General features: G+C 33.5%; 3 protein-coding genes across 5 annotated transcripts; all 3 read left to right on the forward strand.

Moving 5' to 3' along the window:
* The first annotated feature begins 1,660 nt into the window (after nucleotides 1–1,660).
* LOC132313655 (DNA polymerase delta small subunit) lies at nucleotides 1,661–9,903 on the forward strand. Its single transcript, XM_059812529.1, has 15 exons — nucleotides 1,661–1,830; nucleotides 1,967–2,096; nucleotides 3,463–3,569; nucleotides 3,668–3,794; nucleotides 4,168–4,275; nucleotides 5,209–5,324; nucleotides 5,426–5,509; nucleotides 6,134–6,202; nucleotides 6,273–6,344; nucleotides 6,430–6,521; nucleotides 6,594–6,721; nucleotides 6,963–7,064; nucleotides 7,158–7,225; nucleotides 8,057–8,123; nucleotides 8,767–9,903. Exons 1-14 carry the CDS (start codon nucleotides 1,765–1,767, stop codon nucleotides 8,114–8,116), a joined length of 1,329 nt encoding a protein of 442 aa, XP_059668512.1. The 5' UTR covers nucleotides 1,661–1,764; the 3' UTR covers nucleotides 8,117–8,123; nucleotides 8,767–9,903.
* A 299-nt stretch (nucleotides 9,904–10,202) lies between these two features.
* Nucleotides 10,203–13,391, forward strand: LOC132313656 (uncharacterized). Its single transcript, XM_059812530.1, has 2 exons — nucleotides 10,203–10,723; nucleotides 13,096–13,391. The coding sequence occupies exons 1-2, from the start codon at nucleotides 10,391–10,393 to the stop codon at nucleotides 13,183–13,185; spliced, it is 423 nt and encodes a 140-aa protein (XP_059668513.1). The 5' UTR covers nucleotides 10,203–10,390; the 3' UTR covers nucleotides 13,186–13,391.
* Nucleotides 13,392–16,948: 3,557 nt separating this feature from the next.
* LOC132313657 (probable protein phosphatase 2C 68) lies at nucleotides 16,949–23,317 on the forward strand. Of its 3 annotated transcripts, XM_059812534.1 has the most exons (6): nucleotides 16,951–17,100; nucleotides 17,484–17,502; nucleotides 17,644–17,970; nucleotides 19,643–20,007; nucleotides 22,466–22,702; nucleotides 22,795–23,317. In XM_059812534.1, the coding sequence occupies exons 3-6, from the start codon at nucleotides 17,670–17,672 to the stop codon at nucleotides 23,050–23,052; spliced, it is 1,161 nt and encodes a 386-aa protein (XP_059668517.1). In that variant the 5' UTR covers nucleotides 16,951–17,100; nucleotides 17,484–17,502; nucleotides 17,644–17,669; the 3' UTR covers nucleotides 23,053–23,317. The 3 variants fall into 3 exon arrangements, with proteins under 3 accessions (XP_059668514.1, XP_059668517.1, XP_059668516.1); XM_059812531.1 differs by lacking the exon at nucleotides 17,484–17,502 and having other exon boundaries at nucleotides 16,949–17,100; XM_059812533.1 differs by lacking the exons at nucleotides 16,951–17,100; nucleotides 17,484–17,502 and having other exon boundaries at nucleotides 17,509–17,970.
* The last annotated feature ends 248 nt before the right edge of the window (nucleotides 23,318–23,565 follow it).

A 23,565-nucleotide genomic window follows, 5' to 3' on the forward strand; every position in this document is an offset into this window, starting at 1 on the left:
AAAAAACACTTAAAAAGAAGGTCTTTTTAATTGTTAATATGTTATTTAAAATTTTAAACAATACTGATCAATTTTTTATAAGATTATTTAAAGGTCATTTTTCTCACTTTTGAGATGAAATAAATAAATAAAATAAAATGTTAGTGTGAAGAAATGAGATGCCCAAAAACGTTTTCATTGTGACACTGAACCTTCGTACCAAAAGAGTAGATAGATAACTTCTTTCTTTTTTGACATTGACTCAAAAACAAAAATGGATAAGACTTCGGAGTACTAAAATAAATCATGTCCTACTCTTTCTAATAAGTTCTTGTTACGTATACGCAGTAAAATACGTGGATCGGGACGTTTTCAATGTGTAGCATTGATTTCAAATATAATATCCTTCTTTTTAATAGAAAAAACAAAAAAATTTCTTCTGAGCATCTCATCACTGGAATGGCAATCACGCATTCTACAACTCAATATTCAAAATGTGTCTTACTTATCTGGTTTACCGTGTTTGGATAGAACGCAATCGTCGAATTTTCAAGAAGAAATCTCTCTGCTAATTCGATTCTGCACCTGACAATAGATTATGTTATATCCAAATTGCTTACCTCCTCAATCTCGGATACATTGAATGCTCGAAGAATTGCAGATGAATGAGAGCTTCCAGATGTGATTTTCCAGTCAGCAATTCTCCATAGCTATCAGAATGTGTTGTGGACCTATTTAACGGTCTTGAAAAAGAAAAAAAAATTGTGCATGAGCTAGCGGAGCGATAGGCCGTGTATTGTTTGGCCTGTGTTTGAAACTCACTAACATAATTTATCTTTTTCCTTACATTTAACTCCCTAACAACAGTGAGAAATATATATATATATATATATATATATATATATATTTTAAAATTTTTTTGTGTAAAAAAGCCTCACTGAATATAATAATTGATAAATTCCCTCAAAAGAAATTTAAATTTATTTTTTTTTGCACAAATTATTTTACACTCTCATTTGATATACCCGACTTAAATTTTTACTAAATACTAAAAAATAAAAAAATTTACCTGAAAAAAAAATATAACACAGACCTAAGACAAAGCTTCCAATGAGGCATTTGATACTAATTCTATAGTCTACTATTCCACCCTAGCCACTCTTTTGCCTTTCAAATAAATTACTCATTATTACTCATATTCCCTTCCCAATCACACCAAAAGCACCCACATTTTACTTAAACCATACATCACATTATCAATCATTTTTGTTCTATACAGCTAACAAGAAAAATATTTGAATCTACCTCAATATAAAACGAGTAACTACACAATTAAAACCCGTATGAGAAATGATTATTTATTTTTTTGATTGCTAGATCATTTCGTTTATATAACAATTTTGATTAGTACAGATATATTTTTCTTTCTTGTCACTAAACAAAGTTAAATACGAGGGTTTAGATTGTTTGAATTAATTTTTGAAAATAATTTCTTTCCAATAATTTAACTAGAGTAAAATAAAAAAACTTGTGCGTGTGTCATTGTGTGAGTGGAGGTGTGTATAAAACAAAAAAAAAAAAAAAAAAAAAAAAAAAAATTGTGGGCCTTTTCCCAACCGGACCATTTTCCTAATAAATTTATGAAAATAGTTGGACTATTTTGGGGCAGAGATGTGTGGGCTCACAAAAACTGTTGAAATGGGCCGATTCGGCTCAAATAGCACAGTCATAAAAATCTTTTGACCTTAAGAATCACTTTCTTTCACAGTCTTAGCGTTTCCCGCCATGGATGCCGTGGAAGTCGACACAGAGAACAACCTCCAAAGAAAACAATCCCTCTATCAATCCTTCGTAAAATCTCTATCATATTTACAATATTCAATGTTTTTCTTCTTGTATATGTATTGAATTTCTTGATTTTCAAAATCTCTTTTAGAAGTTTTCATACTATTGATTCCCTCTCTATATCTCACTGGCTCTTTTTCAGGATGAGACGTTTGAGATTCATAAGGAGAACTATAGGGGTCAGCAGTACAGCCAAATATACTTTGCTCGCCTCCACGTGATGAGAACACTTCTTTACTCTCTTATTCCATCTTGGAAATCTCATTTGCCCGGTAACCCTACTTTTCTTCTTTTTTTTTGCCAAATTTATATTTTTGCTAATTTCACTACTAATCCTTTTGACCATTATGTTCCATTTGGTTTATTGGGTTCTGATTAGTTTTTGAGTTTTGAATTTACATTGCAATCATACGAGTTTTATAAGGTGAGCTCTATCTGTTGAAACCCTGGATGTGGTTTTAATTGGATGTCTATTGAGTGAAAAATTGGGTTTTTAGTATCATTGTTTTCGTGGGTTTTTAGTTATTTTTTCAATGGATGGCTGTTTAAGAGGGAATTTGAATTTCATTGTGCTTTAGGGTTTTTGTTATTCACATTTATATACAGTTCCTACTCTTGAATTTTTTTATTTTTTTATTTTTTTTTCTGGTTATACAAATGTCTGGGTATTTTGTTTTGTGCTCTCGATAGAGCCACATTATTTATATGAACTTTCTATTGGAAACCTTGATTTTGAGCTTCAGGTTTGAGTTGACTGTTATCTGAGTGATAGTTTTGGGGTTTGGTGTTGTGTGTATCTTATGGGTTTGGTGGTTATGTTTTTAAGAGGGGATTTGTGGTTAACTGAGTTTTCTGGTATTAGTGCATTCATATTTGGTATTAATATTTTTTTTGGGTTTTGTTGATTTTTCATGTAGTTGCCATGAAAAATTTGGTTCAGCTGAACTATTCTATAGCTTCCAGTCCATCTATTTCATTATATTTACCACTCATACCTTGATTTAGTGGCTCATGATCATATTGGCTACTTCTCTAGCGAAATTTAAGGTTATGATATTTACAATTTTTGCAGGGTTTTACAAGTTCCTTGATTTATGTAGTTAAAAGATCAAAAATAGTAGCGAAATGTTAAAAAGTGATAGCACTGCTTTTAAAAGGGAAAGGTGGGTTTAGGAATTCAACTTTTTATCACCTCCGATAGATGAAATTTGTGAATTAAGAGGGAGAATGTGATTGATAAGGATGTTAAGTATTTGGGGGTCAGAGGATTGAGAAAAGTGGGATTCTGATAGGGCAGTTTTTTTGGTAATTCATTATGATAGATTATATATTATGTCAGTTCAAAGTTCTTATGCCGTTGGAGAAGTATTAAGTTAAAGTTTCGCCCTGGCCGTGATGTTCTGTGAGATTTTGCTTTCATATATATGGCTAGGTAAGTTCACACACATACTATTTGCCTTGATGGGACTTGAACTTTCAATCTCCAATGTGGGAGGAGGAGGAGATACCACTTGACCCAAAGGCCCACACTTTGGTTTTTGCAGTTGTAGAAGTGCTTTGATGAAAATAATTATTTGATGAGATTTTGAATTCCATGCTTTTGTTTAAAATCATCTGGCTGGTTTTGTTTTGTCACAGTCTGTACAGTTTTGGGACTGGAAGAAGGCAAAGAATGCATCATTGTAGGAACTCTCTACAAACATATGAAGCTCAAACCTTGTATTCTTGACGAGTACTCCAAGGAGGTACTGAGGTTATTGATTACTGAAGTTTTATGCTTCTTCTGTTTTGCGATTGTGATGCTGTTTAGCTGAAACTTAATCTTACAATTTGCAACATACAGAGATCTGCAATCCCTCTTGTTAAGCCTCATAACTTTACACACCCAGATGATCAATTGGTTCTGGAAGATGAGAGTGGAAGAGTTAAGCTCACTGGAACTGTACTATTACCTTCTGTATTTGTGACAGGTTTGTATTGTGAATGTTGTCATTAAAAAGTAGGAAAATTAGTTTCAGGGTGGATGTTAATGTTGTTCTTAATAGAGGCCTGTCTATTTTAATGTGAACTTCCTGATATGTTTTTCCCTTTAACGGATGCTTTTGATCCAAAACAAGGAAATTGTTTAATTATCCTATAATTTCTTTTATCACTTCTCATATTACTCAAGATTATCGTAGGTAATAATAATAATAAAAATACATGCGCAAATAAGTTAGAACCATTTGAATGCAGTATCCTGTTGTGTTGTTGGAAGCACTACATGCTGATCAATTCTAAAATTTTAAGTACCCACATGCTTTAAGCATTTATGGTTTTTCATTGATATAATGTGTTTGATAGGGACTGTGGTTGCGTTACATGGAAAGGAAACTGGTGCTGGGGATTTTTTGGTCGAAGATATCCTAGAAGCTGGCCTACCACACCAGACAGAGTTGCCACTTAATTCAGGTAGCATGATACTGCCTGTTTAATTTTAAACTCATTGCCTTTTCATTCACTGCGATTACTTTGCAACACACCATGTAACATAATTTTCTTGTTGGTCACACATCCTTACTATTTTCAAGAGAGGGTTTTTTGCCTTCTAGCGAGATTGGAACTTTAGCGAGCCTGGAAGATAATCCATTATATGTGTTTTTAATGATTACAGATGGAAACCATGGAAGTTCTGGATATATTCAGGATTCTCAGAAAAAATGGAAAACTGAAACTGACATCTAGAATATGAAAATGTGAGAAAATATTAAGAGCATGTCTATATATTTATATATATATGTAAATATGTCCTTTTTTTTTTGGGTTTGAAATTGGAGTAAAAAGTTAAAGTTGCAAATCATAAAATATGTAACAATTGGCCGTGAGGTAGTACATCTTAAAAGGGGTAAGTTTTGATGGGAATCCACAGCTACATGATTTGAAGATATTGCTTAAAAACTAAAAATAAATGCCATTTATCTTCATTATTTTCTGATTTATTGGGAATGAAACAGTTCGTGGACATTTAAAACCTTGCATTTAATTGGATTCTTGGGCCAATTTGAATTTTATCCATTTTGAATTTATTTTCTTAAGGTTGAAAACAACATTTACTCCTTGTTATGTTCTATATGTTTTATTTCGTGAAAGTAGTTCCCTGCCATGTATGAACTGTCGTTTTTAATTATATATTTAAGTATTTCATAATGTAAAAAGTCTGTTTAACCTCACACTCTGTAAAAGGAAATTTGTGATAAGTTTTGAGTACTTGGACCTTTCCTATTTTGATTTTTGGACTTAGCTGCTGTGAATGTAATATAGTGCAGCCACTTGTATTATATTTTATTTGAAATTACTTGAATTGTATCAATTGGTCTGAAACTGTTTTGTGTTGACTGCATGCAGAAGAAGACAAGTATGTTGTTTTCATATCGGGTTTGAGCATCGGGAACTGTTCTTCTAACCCTCTCCAATTTCAGCTTCTTGTTGATCACATAACAGGACATCTAGGAGATGAGAAGGTTAACACATTTTTCTACCTTCCTTTTCAAACCATGCTACTTGCTACCATATGATGATCTATCTTATCTGGCTTAGTTATATGAATTTATCAATTTAACAGGAACAAAGTATTGCAGCTCAAATAGTTCAAGTAGTTATTGCTGGGAATTCTGTTGAAATTCCTCATGGATTACTTAATGGTCAGGTAAGACATTTAGTTTCTCCTCTGTACACAGACCCTGTAAATTTTCTTTTATCTTTATCATTGGTCTCTCCAAATACTTCACATAAGGCAAAGGAGAATGACGTTCTGCACCTTTCTATCCCTTCTACGAGGACGTCTCCCTCTCCAACACCAAAAGTTATCTATCACTGATACCGATGTATTCCACTCCACACCAATCAAGGAATACAAGGACCCCAGAATTCACTTGCAATTTAAGAAGTGTGTATACTTTTAAGAGAAAGCACATCAAGGTACAACAAGATACCTGATACAACATAGTATAATAAAGAAAAATACAATAAAGCATGAACTATCAACTGTAAATAAGTAAAGAGAAACCATCAATAAAAATCATCAAAGCATAAACCTCCCCGAACTTTGTGACACTCCCTCTCAATTTCTATGATTTCTTAATCCAAGAAGATTTGTAAATCTATTACTTCATCCAAAATGTTAAATATTTTTTAGTCTGCATATTTTAGATTCTATGAATTTCAAATCTAATGACATATAATTTCCTTAAGCCAAATCAACCATATGATTTTTCATCAGGACACGACAGTCGTCCATTTTCCTAAAGGCGGCCTAACTTGATTTTTGCAGAATTTGGCTTCAAAGGATCAATCAAGATTGTCCGAGCCAATTAAAGAGTTGGATATCTTCTTGACTCAGGTACTTCAATGTCATGTTAACCTCGATATTAGTGTGAATCAAGATTTTCAATGATTGAAGTTTTGTGCAGATTGCTGCGGGGGTACCTTTGGATATCATGGCAGGACCCAATGACCCGGCAAATTTCGCCTTACCGCAGCAGGTTTCTCTCAAATCCTTCAATGTCTATATGGATAACACATTCTTCTGCATCATCTGATTAGTTCTGTTATCCCTTTATCTACCAGCCTTTGCATAGATGCCTTTTCCCTGGATCATCAGCTTATAACACTTTTAGGTCCTGCCATAATCCTCATTCCTTTGACCTCGACAATGTCAGGTAAGATATATAAGTTGACTGTAAGTACAAGCCTGAATTAGATATATGACATGGTGGTCATGTGATGTTCAGATTTCTTGGAACATCTGGTCAGAACATTGATGATCTTGAGAAGTATTCAGAGGCAAAAGATAAACTTGAATTTATGGAAAGGACATTGAGGTGGAGGCATCTAGCACCAACATCACCTAATACCCTTGGTAAGTAATATGTCCTGTTATGTCTTTAAGTTTTTTCTTGTACAATTTCATTTTTGGTAATTGTTTCAAGCCGTTTGGTTTATTTTATTTGGCTTGGAAATTCTGTGTGGCCTAACAGCTGATCATTATGATGTGAATTAATGTGATGAGGGGATAGTACAATATATGTTTAGACGTTCTACCAAAACATTCAGGAAAAAATTATTGGTGTATTAATTTTCACAAAATCCTTATTTTTCAGGGTGCTATCCCTTCACTGATAGGGATCCTTTCTTCATCGAGAGCTGTCCTCATGTTTACTTTGTTGGTAATCAGGACAAATACGAGACTCGCTTGATAAAGGGTACTTTTTTTTTCCTTTCTAGATTCTGACTATCAGCTATGTTCATATAAATTTGCTATTGATCAATATACTAATGACAACCGTTAAGCGCAGGATCAGAGGGGCAGGTGGTAAGACTCGTCTGCATTCCTAGATTTGCTGAGACCGGAGTTGCTGTAGTGGTAAACAATTCTTTCTTCTAGGTCTGCTCAAAGAATTGCAAAGAATTAGGGCCTAGAAAACTCATGACAGAAACACGAGTTTGTGAGAGTGTGTGCTTACAATATACAGCTCAACCCAGAGAAAAGCTTTAGTTCCATATTTAAGAAACTGACAAGCTTGTTGATTTAATTATTATTATTATTATTATTATTATTATTTGTTTGTAAATAGTAAAACTGTAAATTATATAAATTTTGTGCTCAAATGATATTATGCATGAATAAAGGACTCCTCTTACAATCATTTGCCATTTGGAAAAGATGCCATGTACTCATTAGGAATAGTGATTCAACTAAGAAAACGTTCCAGACGTTTTAGCATTCACCTCGTCACAAGGATACTATATAATGATTTGTCTCTTCTTCCTATTTTTATTTATTTTTCCTTGGACTACAATGAATTTCATAATTGTATTTCTGCACACAGGTTCTGTATAAATTGAAGGTTCTATATTTTGGCTTTCTAATTGGAAGACGTGTCTCAACTATTGCTTTACCTGTTGACATATTCGTTGAGTGATGCTATATTTATGTTTGCTTTAACATGGAATAGTTTGTACGCAATATTTATTCTTCATTTTTGATCTATATATATATATATAAATATATCATGTAGCATTAAATTCACGATCATTCCACCCTTCATGGTTTTTGGTTGCTCACAAGGAATTCATGGTTTTATTTTTATATCTTCCTTATATTTTATGCTTGGTGTAGTTAAATTGCGATCACAAGGTTTTTGTTTGATGACATTTTTTTGCGCGTTTAAGATCTTTACTTTCTGTTGTGCAGTTAAACATGAGAAATCTTGAATGCCATGCTCTCAGGTTTGGGACTCAGTTCAGCTCATAACTACTAGGTATGAGGTTATTATTTCATCTATGTAGAGACACGATTGCTGCTTATAATCAATCTTTTTTTGTATACGAATAGTGACAGGCTGACAGCTTATGTCCACTTCAACTAATATTTTCGAAGTTCTTTAGCATTATATATGCTCTCATGTTTCAGTATTGCCTTGCATCTCACTATGGTTTGTACTCCCATGTGCGTGGAACCCTTTCTGCAAGTCCTTAATGCCTTGGCATACTTTTGATTGAGGTTTTAACCTCGATTAAGGTTTTTGGTAATTCATTCCAAATAACTGAAGTTAATATGCCAATTTTGTGGAAGTCTACAACTCTGAAGTCCCTGCTTTTGATTAAGAATTAACATGCATTTTTACTATTATGATGAAGTTAGCAAAACAACCCAACACAATTGTTATATTACCTGCCTTATTTTCCATAATTGTTATATCAAGTTCTTATTTCTAAATTCAAGTCGACTTCTACTCCTCAAGCATAATATGAGGCTTGGACTTCCAGATTTATAAAAATATTGGAAATTTATGTGAGCCTGTTCACAGTTAATTAAAATTATCATATAAGTAGTTGAAATTTAAAATGCTGCCCCTTTATAAGTGTTTAAAATCTCTCTACATATGTGGATGCCTGATGCAGGAGGTGTACTAGCTTCCCAACAAATAGCTTAGCTCAAACACAAATTTTAACTTCAAACAGAAGCAAATTCAGGTCGCACCCAAGTTTATTTAACTTCAAAGAGGAGCTGGCATTGGTGCATTTATCCACATTAGCACAGCCATGTTCGTGAGGATTTGCACGAAGAGAAATGCAAATGCAAAGAGATGAAAGTGTGGCCCGAGATTGAGCAGGTCTTTTTTTTCTTCTTTTTATTACCCCAAAATGTTTGGTGATAGGACTTCGTGTTGAAATGGCTTTTCCATGTATTAATCATTTTAAATTCCATCGAAATTGAATTTTATGAACAAATATTAATCGTCTAATTTTATTGACAATTAATTTATGGGTTTGTCTTTCAATGTACCATGCTAATACGGAACTATTCCATTTTCCTTTAATTTGATATACTTGTGACCAGTGTGTGATATGCGCGTGTTTGTTAAGATTTGCGCATTGATTATGTTAAGATGTGCTCATGAATTGTTTATCGCCATCAAAATCTCAGGTGAATGTCCAATAATTCTTGAAGTTCTCAAGGTTACCAAATTTTGGCCAATATCCAGAAGCATCGCTAGTTTATGCCGTGTATATTTTCAGCAAAGCCGAGTGTGTTACTTTTGTGTGTTTGTTTGTTTGTTTTTATTTATTTATTGTAAAGACCCCTGTTCATAGAGATTAAGGCACTGGCGACAATGATGAAGAGATACGAATCATATCAAGAATATTAAACAATTAAAATATCATCAAATAATGTTAGCAATAAAATAAATAAATATATATGAAAACAGAAAAGAAAAGAAAAGAAAGAAACTTAGATTTTTCATATCATGATGTTTTGAGCAGTTGCGATTATCTCTTATTTGCGAAAAAAAGAAAAAAGATTATGTCTTATTTAATTGCCCATTTGCTGTTATTGTGGTATTCACTATTCACCTAGCCCATTGAATAATTACAACCGTCCTTTCAACGTGCAAAATAATATTTTATACAACTAAAATGCTGACTTTTTTATTTTGATTTATCGGAGCTAAAATAAAAAGTAAAATCATATTCAGTAATTTCTAGTGTTCTTAAAATTTTAAAAGCAAAAAAGAAAGGAAAAAAAAAAAAACAGAATCCGCGTTCAATATGGCCCACATGACCTGTGGAAAAGCAGAATAGGCTTTGCTCTTTTTTCCTTGCCAAAACCAAACTGGACCCAGATCCACACACGCATTACGCATATAAATCCACGTATATTAGTAGAGTCGCAACTCTGCAAGGTTGTCAGCAAGAACGTGAAGGGCGCGTTATACAAATCAAATACAGCCAACACAGTTTTGGTATTTTCTTCTACTCTTGTAAGCTGTAACCCATCACATGCCAAACGTATATAATAATAAGTATATAAACAAACAATGCTGTTAATAGCTTCATTATCATCCTCAACGGCTATATTCTCCAATTTCTCACTGTTCAAATCATTCAGCAGTCCGCCCTCCAACGGTCCATTTCCCACTTAATAAGGTCACCTCACAAATTCCCTGCCCTAACATATCCACATTGAAATATCTTCTCTCTCAAACTTTATACTTTTCTCTGTCTCTCTCTCTCTCTCTCTCAAATGGACACTGCTAAAGTTCAGCATGTAACAAAAGCTTCTTCAGATGAACTGCTTAAGAAATTTGCAGAACTGGGTTCTGAATCTGATGACAAGGCCAGTGCTAAGAGAGAACTAAGGTTGTCCAAACGCCGCAAAACAAGCCGGAAAATCCGAGATAGTGATCATTGTGATCAGAGCCCATTACATTTTAGTACCGCCTTAGTGGAGAAGAAGTCGCTTCTTCCTCCCGCCGGCCGGAGATCAATGGTGTTGATTCGCCAGCTTGGGATTGGGAGGGCAAAGCTCAGGCCAAGAGATTTCAACAAGAAGTCAATTTTGGGAACAATTGAGAAGGTGAGTGTGTGTCTACTGTCTATATATATATGTTCTTCCCAGCAGTAATTTAATGTGGTAATTTATGCTTCAGATTAGTACTAGTATTATTTTGAAGACTAGTCTAAGAATTGAATTTTCATTCTAATGGATATAATGTTGTAGTATACTAGTAATCATTAGGCTTGTTTGATAGGATTATTAATCATTTAGGTTTGTTTCACGTCTTGGAATTGTAATTTTAAACTCCCATTTTAGGAATTAAAATACACTCAATAGGATTGTTTCAACACTCTGGTAGTGTCATGTATAAATTGGAATTGTAATTTTAAACTCCCATTTTAGGAATTGAAATTCACTCAATAGGATTGTTTCAACACTCAGGTAGTGTCATGTATAAATCATAATTACGATACAATCTAATTCTGCCAAATATTAGAAATGAAATTGGGAGCCTGACTCAAATTCTACCCCCAAATTCCAAACCTTTTCTGTGTGTTGAACTGCCAATTGGGGGCCTAGAAAAAGCAGAATTCTTACAAATTCAAAAGGTTTTTTTGTAAAAGAGTCCACCTCTATAGCCTGTTCAAAGTAAAGGCTAAATTGGAACACCGTTAGTCTATATATATAGTACAAATGAGTGGATTTCAGACTCAGATTTGAACTACAGTTATTCGACAGACTGAAAGACACCAATTTTGGTACAGTTATTTGGTATTGTAGACAAACAAATTATTAGACAATTAATTTGCTTAATCTTAATGAAGGAGAAGATAAAATCATCCTTGTTCTAGTTGGCGTCATTTCTCACTTTATTTTTGGCTTCCTATTTGTCATAATCATCATCCTCCTTCAACCATTGCCGCCTTCCTAGCTAGCATGCCACTCTTAAGATGATAGAGAAATGACATTCTTACTAGTTGTAAAACAGGACAAATATGAATAAGATTCTTAAATAAATGAAGGCATATGAATACCGTCTATGTAAAATGCTCATGGTATTAAAAATGTAATCCAGAATAAGGAATATCAGACCTGTTTATGAATTTGAAGTGTCTACAGGTTTCTGATGATTTGATTACGTGTGGCCATGCATTTTTTTTTTTTTTTTTTTGAGTTATTTGATGAAAATTGCATTTTATCAGACCCTAATTAGAAAGGTCCATACCAGAACCATTTTGATTTAGAAAAATGCTCATGGTATTAAAAAAATGTAATCCAGAATAAGGAATATCAGACTTGTTTATGAATTTAAAGTGTCTACAAGTTTCTGATGATTTGATTACGCGTGGCCATGGCAACACTAACTGCATTTTTTTTTATTTTTTATTTGGTTTTATTTGATGAAAATTGCATTTTATGAGACCATAATTAGAAAGGTCCATACCAGAACCATTTTGATTTAGAGTTGAGGCAACAATGACCTAGTATATTTGAAGGAGTCTTAACTAGGATCTGGTAGGACACATTTAGGTAGGTCTTTAGTAAAATGTTCCCTTAGGGAACGACACTGCAACTGACTTAGACCAGAATAGAAAGTGACATAGAGTGGTTGCTAACTGGTGTTGACTATGAAGGATTTTTCAATTGGCATTAAGGATCATGTTTTGATCTTGTGCTAGTATACTGTAAAATTAGAGTCAATTGCATATCTCATGTGGTCAACTGATCAAACTTTGATTGCCGGCATAAAATGGGAGGTCATGTAGACCGATGGGAATGCTATGGCAAGAGTGACCGCCATTGAGATGTACTGCGCGGCGCAGTAGTCTAGAGGGGGCTTGGTTTGACATAGTTTAAGAGAAAACGATAATATGCACTAAATTAAAATAAAAGATTAGTATTGCTTATAAAAGGGAAAATGCATTATCATCCGCAACATTTACCATTGCCATTGTGAATGTCACATCATCCTGGTGCAAATGCAACCATTGTGTTCGTTATCAGTTATCACCGTCATCCGATCCTATTCTGTCAATCATCAGCTACTGGCACAACACCTTTTTTTTTTTTAAAAAGTATAACTGTTATTCACATTAGATACTTTCACATCATCCTGGTGGAAATGCAACCATTGTGTTCATTATCAGTTATCACCGTCATCCGATCCTATTCTGTCAATCATCAGCTACTGGCACAACACCTTTTTTTTTAAAAAAGTTTAACTGTTATTCACATTAGATACTTTCACATCCATACTTTTGTTTAGACTTTCTTTGTTGTCATCAAAAGTAGCTCAACCAAAATGATGATTTTATTGGCGGGGAAGTATTACACACCAATTTAGGAAAAAAAAAAAAAATGTATTACACACTTCACTAGCTCGTCAACAAATTTGTATCAACAGTATGTTTAACTGACATCACCTCTTCCGTGCCTTTTCTCTTGTGTAGACATGGCGTAGAACTGTTGAAGGGGCTTCAAAGGTCTTCATGGAGAAGCATTACAACCGGCACAAGCGTTTGATAAGTGACATTGCGTAGATCCAGCTAGCTTGCCACGGGTTGTTTCTGGAAACTGTAATCTGATTTTGGAGAAGAAGGGTAAAACAAGCTCAGTCCAACTAACTTGCATTAGTAGTTATTCAACTTATTCTTTGTATTTATGTTATTTTTTACCACAGCGAAATAATAATTTACTTTTAAGTTATAGAAGTTAAGATCTATCCCCTGATGTTCTATTTTACAAAGCTTGTGAAGTTTGTTGTGCTCGATTCATGTACTTGCATTATGTATTGGTAATATAAATGATGATAATATATATATATATAATGTACTGGTTTATGCACCAAGGTCAGATAACTGATATCTGAAGTCTGAACCATCTGCTTTTGGTGTCAAGGGAATGAACTTTAAATATCATACTAATGCCCAAATTAGCTGTGATCAACTAAGCACAACTTCCATGTATTAAGCTTGTACAAAATCAATAGGGACTTTAACACAAACGTGTCACTGTAATAGATGAGAAATGTCAAAAAAAAAAAAATAATAATTTAAGGTTGAATTGAATTTATATAAATTTTATAACTCGTGAAAGAACATTTGGGAAACAAAATTTCATGAGAATTGCTGAGTGCAGTTACAACTTCACAATTTCAGTCTTTAAATCATGTTAGGGGATTTATAAATTTATTTGACCGTGATTGTGTTAAGCATAACTCAAATTTCTTTACCTTATATCAATTTTAAAAAATCCCTTCATTCCAAATCATCGAGCATATAGAGGGTGAAAATCAGCATTGTAGATGCCATAATCTTTATTGAACACGAAATTTTGATGATTAGAGCGCTCATGGAAACTTGACATCAAGTCGACTTCACTGTAGCTCTTTATCAAAAGGAAAGTAAACCACCCACAAACTTTCTAGTGCACTTTATGTGATCCTCTCACCCTGATTTTCAGTCCATCCGATCTTGACCATGCTGTTGGATCACAACCGTCCGATCGGTCAGCAGTGTCATTACCCAATGTCGAATGGTGCAACCGCAACTTTATTACTGCTGTACCACGGCTCTCATACGGATTAGATAATGCAGGTCAACAATAATGTACAACAATTGAAAGCCGTTGTGATTCTAATAAATTGGTTCACGAGTCACTTGTGCCACCTTAGTGGTTTTAAGAAAACAACATGCCTCTACCAACACTATACTTTGCTCACACGTGTCCCAAAATTATATAACAACAATATCCAAATCAAACAGTCCATTTCATGAAAAGCGTACTGAATATCGCTTTAAATAAAATAAAATATGCAATTGTTTTGTAAATTAATTATATTTCGTATTGGTGTATCTATATGACTATGGGCTGTTATCTTGTTTTCTTCTTCAATAGTGTTGCATGAATTCTTGAAAGTTGTATATGTCAGATTTATGATATTGGTATAGACAAGAGACTCTACAGAATCTGTGATTAAACCATTAGTAAATGTTTATTCTATAAATATGATAAAACTCTCTTATTATGCTTTCACATTATTATTTTAAAATGCGTAAAGTAATTATGTTGAAATATAGAATCAGGGAAAATTTCGTGAGGTGAGGGGTGACCTTTTAATTTGTAGGGGAAAACTTATATAGTGGGACTATTTTTGTAATTTCAATAGGGTTTTTTTTATAAATTTTTAAAAAATGTAAAGTATAAAATGCAAAAAAAAATAATAATAATAAATTAAGTGGGGTGAATTGTAATTTTAGTGGGGGCATCTTCATCAATTCTAAAAAGAAAAAGAAAAAAAAAAAGAAAAAAGAATTTAGTAGGGACAAATCATGGACGTCTTCATAAATTCTAAAAAAAATAAGATATAAAATTAAAATATTAAAAATCCAGTGGGAATACTAGGTCCGTGCCTGTATAGAATATTGTTTTAATCATAAAAATAAAAAATTAAATAATATGAATGTTTAAATGATTTTTTGTATTCTTAAAATGAGGAGTTTTATGCATAGGATGCTTATTTATTTATTTCCCAACCAACAGAGTGATTTGAGTTCATGTAGCACAAATCTTTGTCTGTAAAATTTGAGTATGACACTAAAAATGTTTCAAAACAAGTAGTATGATTTACTGATTTAGGGAAAGTAAAGCAAAAAAAAAGAAAAAGGGATTGAGTTCTTCGATAGTATATATATATATATATATATATATATATATATTTTAATTTAATCAAGTCTTTTAAGATATTAAAGATAAATTCAATTGAAGAAATAAAAAGTCACAAGATAAAAAATAAAAAATAAAAAATAATAAAAAAATCATAAAATGAAAAAAATTATCAAGTTATCAGCTCTCTTGAGAGCATTTATAATATACTTACTTAAAAAATAAATAAATAACTAAATAACTAAATAAATGTGAATGCACTTGGCTTTATTTGATTGCACAGTATGAAACTGAGATGTATCATAATTTATTGAAGTGATAGTATAATGTTTCTATTGATGTATTATCAGATAAATTATATTGTGAAAGGCAGAAAACACTCATACGGTATAATTTTTATAGTATTTTTACTATTTATTTTAAAAAATGTACTAATAGCCTCTTATTCTTTTAATATTGTGCGAAAACACCTCTCAAACATAAATTTAATGTAAAATAACGATGTAATGCTCATTTTGTCATTTTATTACTCTGAAAATGCTCAAAGGATGTGTGTGTTAATAATCTATTAACGATGTGTACCTCTTCACGTCGACTGGTTTCTGTACCTCTTCACGTCGACCGGTTTTTGGTCCTCATCTGTTTGGCTTTTCTTCTTCTACTGTGGCCAATCTTAACCTATTTAATGATGCTATGGGACATTTTGAGACTTTGGAATGATATACAAATCAAGTTTTGTCATTGAAATGAGTCATTAACTGCTTGCCCTTATACAACTCCGGATTCAGGTAAGGACTCGGATATCGATTAGGACCCTGAGTTCGGGTCGTTACATTTTGTTCATTTTTCATTTATTTTCTTCATCCCCTACCTTACCCAATTGTTTTTCGGTGGTTTGAGGGTGGCAACAGTACTTGTGTTTATGGCACGCTAAAGTAAAGTGTCAAGATCCAAATATGCCAAACAACAATAGTTTTCAGGGTAAAATGCATAAAATATTCTTATAATATGTTTATAGTGCGTATCACGCCCATCATTTACTAAACAATATCATTTTGCTTTTGCGTCCATTTTTGTCATTTAGCAAAATGATTAAATAAAATGTAAAACGTCTATATAAGGGTAATTTAAGAAAATTCTACCTTAAATGTGCAGATATGATATATTTGTACAAACGTAAAACGTTAAAAATATTTTTTATACATGAGGAATGTAATTCACCGTTATTTTTTATCCTTAGAGTACATGTATCAGTCTTATTAAACAAGCACCATTCATGTCACGAGTACGGTTCGAAATTGAGATTTCAACGACTTACCTCTCCAATTCCTATCAACGCAACTACGTCCCTGAAGAAGACATGATGTTTTCTAACCTCACCCTACTTTAAATTTAGTTTCAAATTGATGTCTTAAACTTAATTGGAGTTGTAATATATATCATGTGTACATTAATGTATCAAACTCTTGATCAGATGTGTCCTGCTATAGATTTGACTTACTGGGACTTTTATTTGACCTATCCATTATCATGTTAAGACTTATTAAGTGATCAATTGTCAAAATCTAAATTAGTTAAGATAGCAAATTTAAAGTAGAAGTGCAATTAATTATAAGAAATTCATTAACATTTGGTAACTTACACTTCGACACCGTCAACTCTCTCTCTTTGTCTCCATCCCAGACTCAAAACCGACTCTGCTCTAAATTAAACTAAAACCTTGCAGTTTTCCATTTTCTCTCTCAAACTAAGCCACTCTGTTCTTCCGAGCGGAGATCTCTTTCTTCACGGTATATTTTCTCTTTCTCTCTCTAGAACTCTTCTTCTTCTTCTCTCTCTACATATCAATGTATTTGGGAGATATATTATTCGCTTACTCAACTACATCTCAGTCTCTTCTAGGTTTCTCTGTATAATTTGATCGATTACCTAAAGCCACAATTCTCTGTTTTAGCTCTCTAAAAATCGACCAAAATTTGAAAACTATCAACACACAGATCCATCATTTGAATGTCCATAGGTCTCCTTTTATTTTCTCTCTGTGTTTCGTTTCTTGGAATTAACATCAAATATTATTACTGATTGATTTTTGTTGTCTTAAATTGAAACAACAATCAATTGTATCCACTGCTGTTCCCTGTGTGGGCGCGTGTCCTTTTCTCTCTCTCTACAGCGATCAAACTTTTTGTTAGGTTTGTTTTGCCATCAAAATCCACTATTTCTACTCTCCCCAACTCTCTCTCTACATTGTTAGGGTTTGATATTAAAAATCACATCTTTGTCCCCTAAATGTTTTGTTTGTTACAATCTGTGTTTTAATTCTGAAATTCTAGGGTTTTGTTGAAGAGGGAAATGAGGGATGTTTTCGTGGTTGGCAAGAATGGCATCAGCGTGTTGGCGACCGGTCAGGAGATATGCCCGTATGAGCAAGGATGATGATGAGTCGAGTGGCGCCGGCGACCCACTTCTGTGGTGCAGAGACCTCGAAAAACACTCTTACGGCGAATATTCATTCGCCGTCGTTCAGGCCAATGAAGTTATAGAAGATCACAGCCAGGTGGAGACCGGCCGCGATGCTACATTTGTTGGGGTTTATGATGGGCATGGTGGCCCGGAAGCCTCCCGCTTCATCCGTGACCACCTTTTTCTTCATTTGATCAGTGGGTTTTTTCTTAGCTGATTTCGTTTTCAATTTATGCTTTCGTTTTTCGTTTCTATTTGTTGCTACTTGCTAATTTGAATTAGTGTTAGACTTTTCACCATTTTTTCATGTCTGACTATTGATGAATTAATTTTATTATTATTATTATTTTTGTCACTTTTATCTTGTTGCATATAGGAATGCCTTTTTATTTTATTTTATTTTATTATTATTATTATTATTATTATTATTATTTTATGGTGGTTAGTATTATTATTATTTGTGTATAGTCATCAATTTGTTGGTCAGTGAGTGAGCGTGTTAGATTCTTTCTTTTTTGGTTGAAGCAAAATTTCTGATTAGTGGAAAGATTTGGAAGTTTTGTAATTCGAGATCCATTTCATGTCGACAAGTGTGTCTATATGTTTGGTATACTAGGGTTATATTTGTTTCTAACGCATAGTAGCTGGACAAGTGTATAGTGTATACCTATTATATAAATTATAAAAGAGTATATTCGCTCTCTGATTCTATATAGACAAGTGTGTAGACGTCTAATCTCCACGTTGATATGGTAGACGGCGTCACGTGTTGTCATTGTAGGCGGCTAGGTTTTCATGGTAGGCGGTGTTCTATTTCTTACTAAAAACTGAGTGATGACCGTCACGTTGTCATGGTAGGCGCTCACTCACCTGTCCGAGTTTTGTAGTGGTCCTCTCCCTTTACACATTTACTTGAACATTTTACCACCGCCTTTAAGGAAGGTAGAGATTACACCGTTAGTATTTTTACTACTCTACAAGCACTCATCAATCACATCCAAGACTTGTTGTTTAAAAATGAGACTCTCATCCTAATTATAGACCTCTATATACTCTCTAAAACATTATACTATTCTAGATATATATAATTCTACGTTGCTTTCTATTTCTGTAGAATGTTTTCTATGCTACACACAACTGCAACACACGACAACTTTCTACAATCCTCAAATAATCCATAATTCTTTGCACAACTCTACAACTCTGGAAGACTCATACTAAGCGGAGTCCTCCTCAACGCATTTATGTCGCTCGCATGCTGCAACCTCCTTTCGTGGGACATGTCATTCTTGATTGATTGTGAAAAGTAGACATATTTTATTAGGGCTTAAAACATGTTTTTCTATCTAGGATGCTAAACGAAAAAGAAAAACAGTGATGCTGGAGAAGACTTCTTTTATATTGGTAACTTTTCAGAAATTGAAATAAAAAGTCAGGATAAAAAAAAAAGAATTATCAAAAAGTAAAAGAACACTTCTCTAATAATTGGATAGGAAGCTTCACTAGCAGGCCTCACTTAATTTGACTGTCATGGATTTGCTTGGACATGCCCTCATAAATAGAGACATTTTTCTCTCCATCAAAAGATTTATGCAGAAGAAACAGCAATTTTCTTGTCACTTTGTGGTGAAGTAGTTAATGTTTTCACTCTCTATCTAGCATGAAGATTTGCTTTATGAACTTCAAAAAAAAAAAAAAAGAGGAAAAAGAAAAGTAAATGAAGAGTTGCATTATGCTCCTATCCTTTCCCATTTGTTTTCACCTCAAACACTTGCAAGGCGTTTTTCAGTATTTCCTTATTAATAATCTTTGTTAGTAGCTTTGAAAGGAACATGTAGAAGTTTTAGAATTTTATTTGGTGTTTTATAGGGCTTGCTCAAGAAAATGGAACAATGTCTGAAGGTATTCTCAGAAGTGCTTTTTCTGCAACTGAGGATGGATTTCTTACTCTCGTGCGTAGGTCATGTGGAATAAAACCCTTGATTGCAGCTGTGGGATCTTGTTGTCTTGTTGGCCTTATATGGAAAGGGACGTTATATGTTGCCAATCTGGGCGATTCTAGAGCTGTAATAGGTTATGTAGGTAGATCAAATAAAATTGCTGTTGAGCAGTTGACTAGGGATCACAATGCCAGTGTGGAGGAGATTAGGCAAGAACTCCGTTCCTCTCATCCAGAGGATTCGCATATTGTAGTTATGAAGCACGGGGTTTGGCGAATTAAAGGCATCATTCAGGTTTGCTCTTTTTTATTTTATTTTATTTTATTTTTATTTGCAGGGACTTGACTTTAAAAGTGCTTTACCACACTCAATATTCCAAGGCATATGTACTATTTCTAGTTTTTGATGATGTTGCTGTCAGCTTTTTGCTAGTTGCTGGCTTGCTTCTTCTTGGCAAGGATCCTTTTTAAATTGAGTGTAACTACAGAGTATCAAACTTATAATTTTTTTAACTTCATGCCAATTTTTGTGCTTTTGCTCACAAACTATAGCTGAACACTCTCACATGCCACCTCCACCCTTGCACCTTGCTGAACATTTTGATTTATAAGCACCAAATAATTCTAGCCATTTTAATTGCAATTAGCAAGGTTTGCTGAACTTGTTTGGATTATCTCAAGGCACACTAAAATGTATTTATGATGATTCACAAATATTATTATTATTTATTTATTTATTTATTTTGTTGTTTTACTTGTTTGAATCAACTTAAGACATGTTAGGATGTAATGAATGTGTACAAATATTCAGAGAATAAGTTCACCTGCATATTCTTTAATAGGCATTCATCTTCAATGGATGAACATCGATACATCAGTACAACCTCTTTATTTCTTTTATTTATATTTTTTATTGTTTTAAATAATCTTCGAAATGGTATTCAATTGCCCAAAGTTAAAATAACAAAACTGGAAATCCTTTTAGTTACTTTGTTTCTATTAATTAATATCTTCGATTTGTGGAATTTTGAATTGTCTTCAGAACTTTTATTGCCTGTTGCTTTCTTGTCTTTTTCCTCATCATTATATATGTGAAGTATTAACATACTTGAACACCTTTTTAAAGATGTTGTAAAGGTCTCAGACTAATCCAAATGGGTTATGGGGTTAGATGAAGTTTTATATACTAAAGCATAACACACTCTAGGTCTTTATAGGATTTCCATTTTCTTTGTTGGACGTGTTTGCTAAATCTATTCTTGTTGAGCTAAATCTATTCTTTGTGATTATTCTTTGTCTGATTGGCAACACTTGTTAAACCTCTATTGCTTTAAATGGTATTATATATTCTGTTTGTTAATTTACAATTAGTTCTGCAATAAATCTGAAGTACCCTTCGTTTAAAATAAGTCTAAGTAGTTCAAGTTGATTGGGAAGACAAAGAATTTCTGAATGTTTTCTGAACTTAATTCGGCCAACTATTTAAGGTTGGGTACATGAGACTTGTTTTTCCATTCCACTCTATCTAGGGGCCTTAACCTCATATAAACAACATGCTATTATACTTATTATTTACAATCCATGTTAGTTTTTTTTATCTTCTCATTTCACTAGCTTTACTATTAATTTGGACCAAATACCTTCCTGATTGGTGTAGTCATTGATCAAAACCATCTTATTTGTTTCTCTCATTTTATCTCCAATTTTATGCTACTTCAACCTTCCTTTCTTGTCTTGCTACACATCTATCTCAACATCCACGTTTGGGCATGCTTATTTCATGAACATGTTGTTCCTTATCCACCCAACACTTTGCCTCAAAGTATGGCTGGTTTTACCTTTCAATTTTATAGGTATACTATGCATTTCTCCATTTTCCTATTTTACTTCTATGATTAACATCATCTATAATTTCAACTCCATGAATAACCAAGTCCTGTCAAGCAAATGTTTGGTTTTTGTTATTTTTGTTGACCTTGATACATACTACAATGTAGTCCACATGTATTTTATGTTTTGCTAAAATTACATTCCATATATTCAGTTTTGGTCCACCTCTTGGTTCTAGAGCCTTGGTGTAATCCTCTCCATAATTTTCCCTGTTGGAGATGTATAACCAAATGTTAGTGTTGTCTTTGAGCAAACTGATCCATTTTCGTATGAAATCAAGTTTATTAGCATTGAAGATTACAAATTGACTGAAGGTTGGACAAAACTTAATCTTTGCATGGATAGATACTTTTGAGGATATTTTAGTTAAAGATATGATCAGTGCCTCTTTGGTGATGTTAGAAACTGGAAGGTGGCTGTTGGCATAGAATGTAAAGACAATCATTATAGAATGTACAGACAATCATTGGACAAAACTTAATCTTTGCACGGATAGATGCTTTTGAGGATATTTTAGTTAAAGATATGATCAGTGCCTCTTTGGTGATGTTAGAAACTGGAAGGTGGCTGTTGGCATAGAATGTAAAGACAATCATTATAGAACTTCATCTTCGCACAACATTATTTGTTAATGGTTAATATTAATTATAGCAGACCTAATCATCTGCTTATATGTGTGACGTTTCTGATATTTATGGATGTGCTATATGCTCATACTCATTTTCAGACTAGTAGCCTCCTTAAAATTTTTATTTTTCGTGATCAATAAGAATTTGTTTCATTGCAACATTAAATTAGCTAAGTTTTTACTTTTAGTTTGCTTGTGAGACTGATTCGTTTATGTTTGAGTCCATTGGTTTTAGGTATCTAGATCTATAGGGGATGCATACTTGAAGAGACCAGAGTTCACTCTTGATCCATCATTCCCTCGGTTCCATCTTGCTGAACCCCTCCGCCGGCCGGTGCTAACATCTGAACCGTCTATATATTCAAGGGCTTTACGACCCAATGACAAATTTATCATATTTGCATCTGATGGACTTTGGGAACACATGACAAATGAGGAAGCCGCTGAGATCGTGTATAATAACCCCAGAGCAGTATGTTCTATTATTGCATGCCATTTCTTTTGTATTCATAGTCCTTTTATCTTTTAGGCACTCACTTTTTTCCCCTTCTGCTTAAATATTAGGGCATTGCTAGAAGACTTCTTAAGTCGGCATTGGATGTGGCTGCTAGGAAAAGAGAGATGAGGTATGATGATCTTAAGAAGATTGAAAAGGGGATCAGACGGTTCTTTCATGACGATATAACAGTCGTCGTCATCTTTATAGACCATGAATTGCAGGGTAAAAAGATACCAGTACCTGAACTGTCAGTACGAGGGTTCATTGACGCAGTTGGACCATCAAATTTCAGCATGCTGCAAGGAATTGATGCAAATGCATAGTCTGTTATCTGAATCGGATTCAGTTGAGTTGATCAGTTTGTTTGGAAAGACCGGTTTCAGCAAGTTCTCATTTTTGTGAATGTTTTTGCTGCATATGATGGTTTTTCTTTTATCTGCTTTCCTTTCCAACTTTCTGGGTTTCTTCTATGTCAAATTTGTACCTGCTTTCTTTTCCATGCTGTTATGCACCTATGCTTATAATTTTGTTAAGAGAAATTATGGATTCCTTTGCGGTCTGTACTCAAAATCTGCGTTTTTCCTTTTATACCTCACTTGAATAATTTTTTTCTTGTTAGGCAAAATTTTAATTGGAGAGGCACAATTTTCATGCTTACTGCATGGTACCTGAGCTGAGGAGCTATGTTTGCTGATGTCTTGTGATTTAGAAAGTTGAATTTTATATTTTAAATGCAACGCTTACCAAGCTCATTGCTCATATGTTTACATTCCGACTTCAAGCCCTGAAGAGAGATAAGAATGTGATAATTGCTACATTTGAATTTTAAGCAGATT

Source organism: Cornus florida, unplaced genomic scaffold (assembly GCF_030987335.1).
Source record: "Cornus florida cultivar Cherokee Brave unplaced genomic scaffold, ASM3098733v1 CherokeeBrave_3.0.0_Hap2_Chr06, whole genome shotgun sequence".
Classification (NCBI taxonomy): Eukaryota; Viridiplantae; Streptophyta; class Magnoliopsida; order Cornales; family Cornaceae; genus Cornus; species Cornus florida.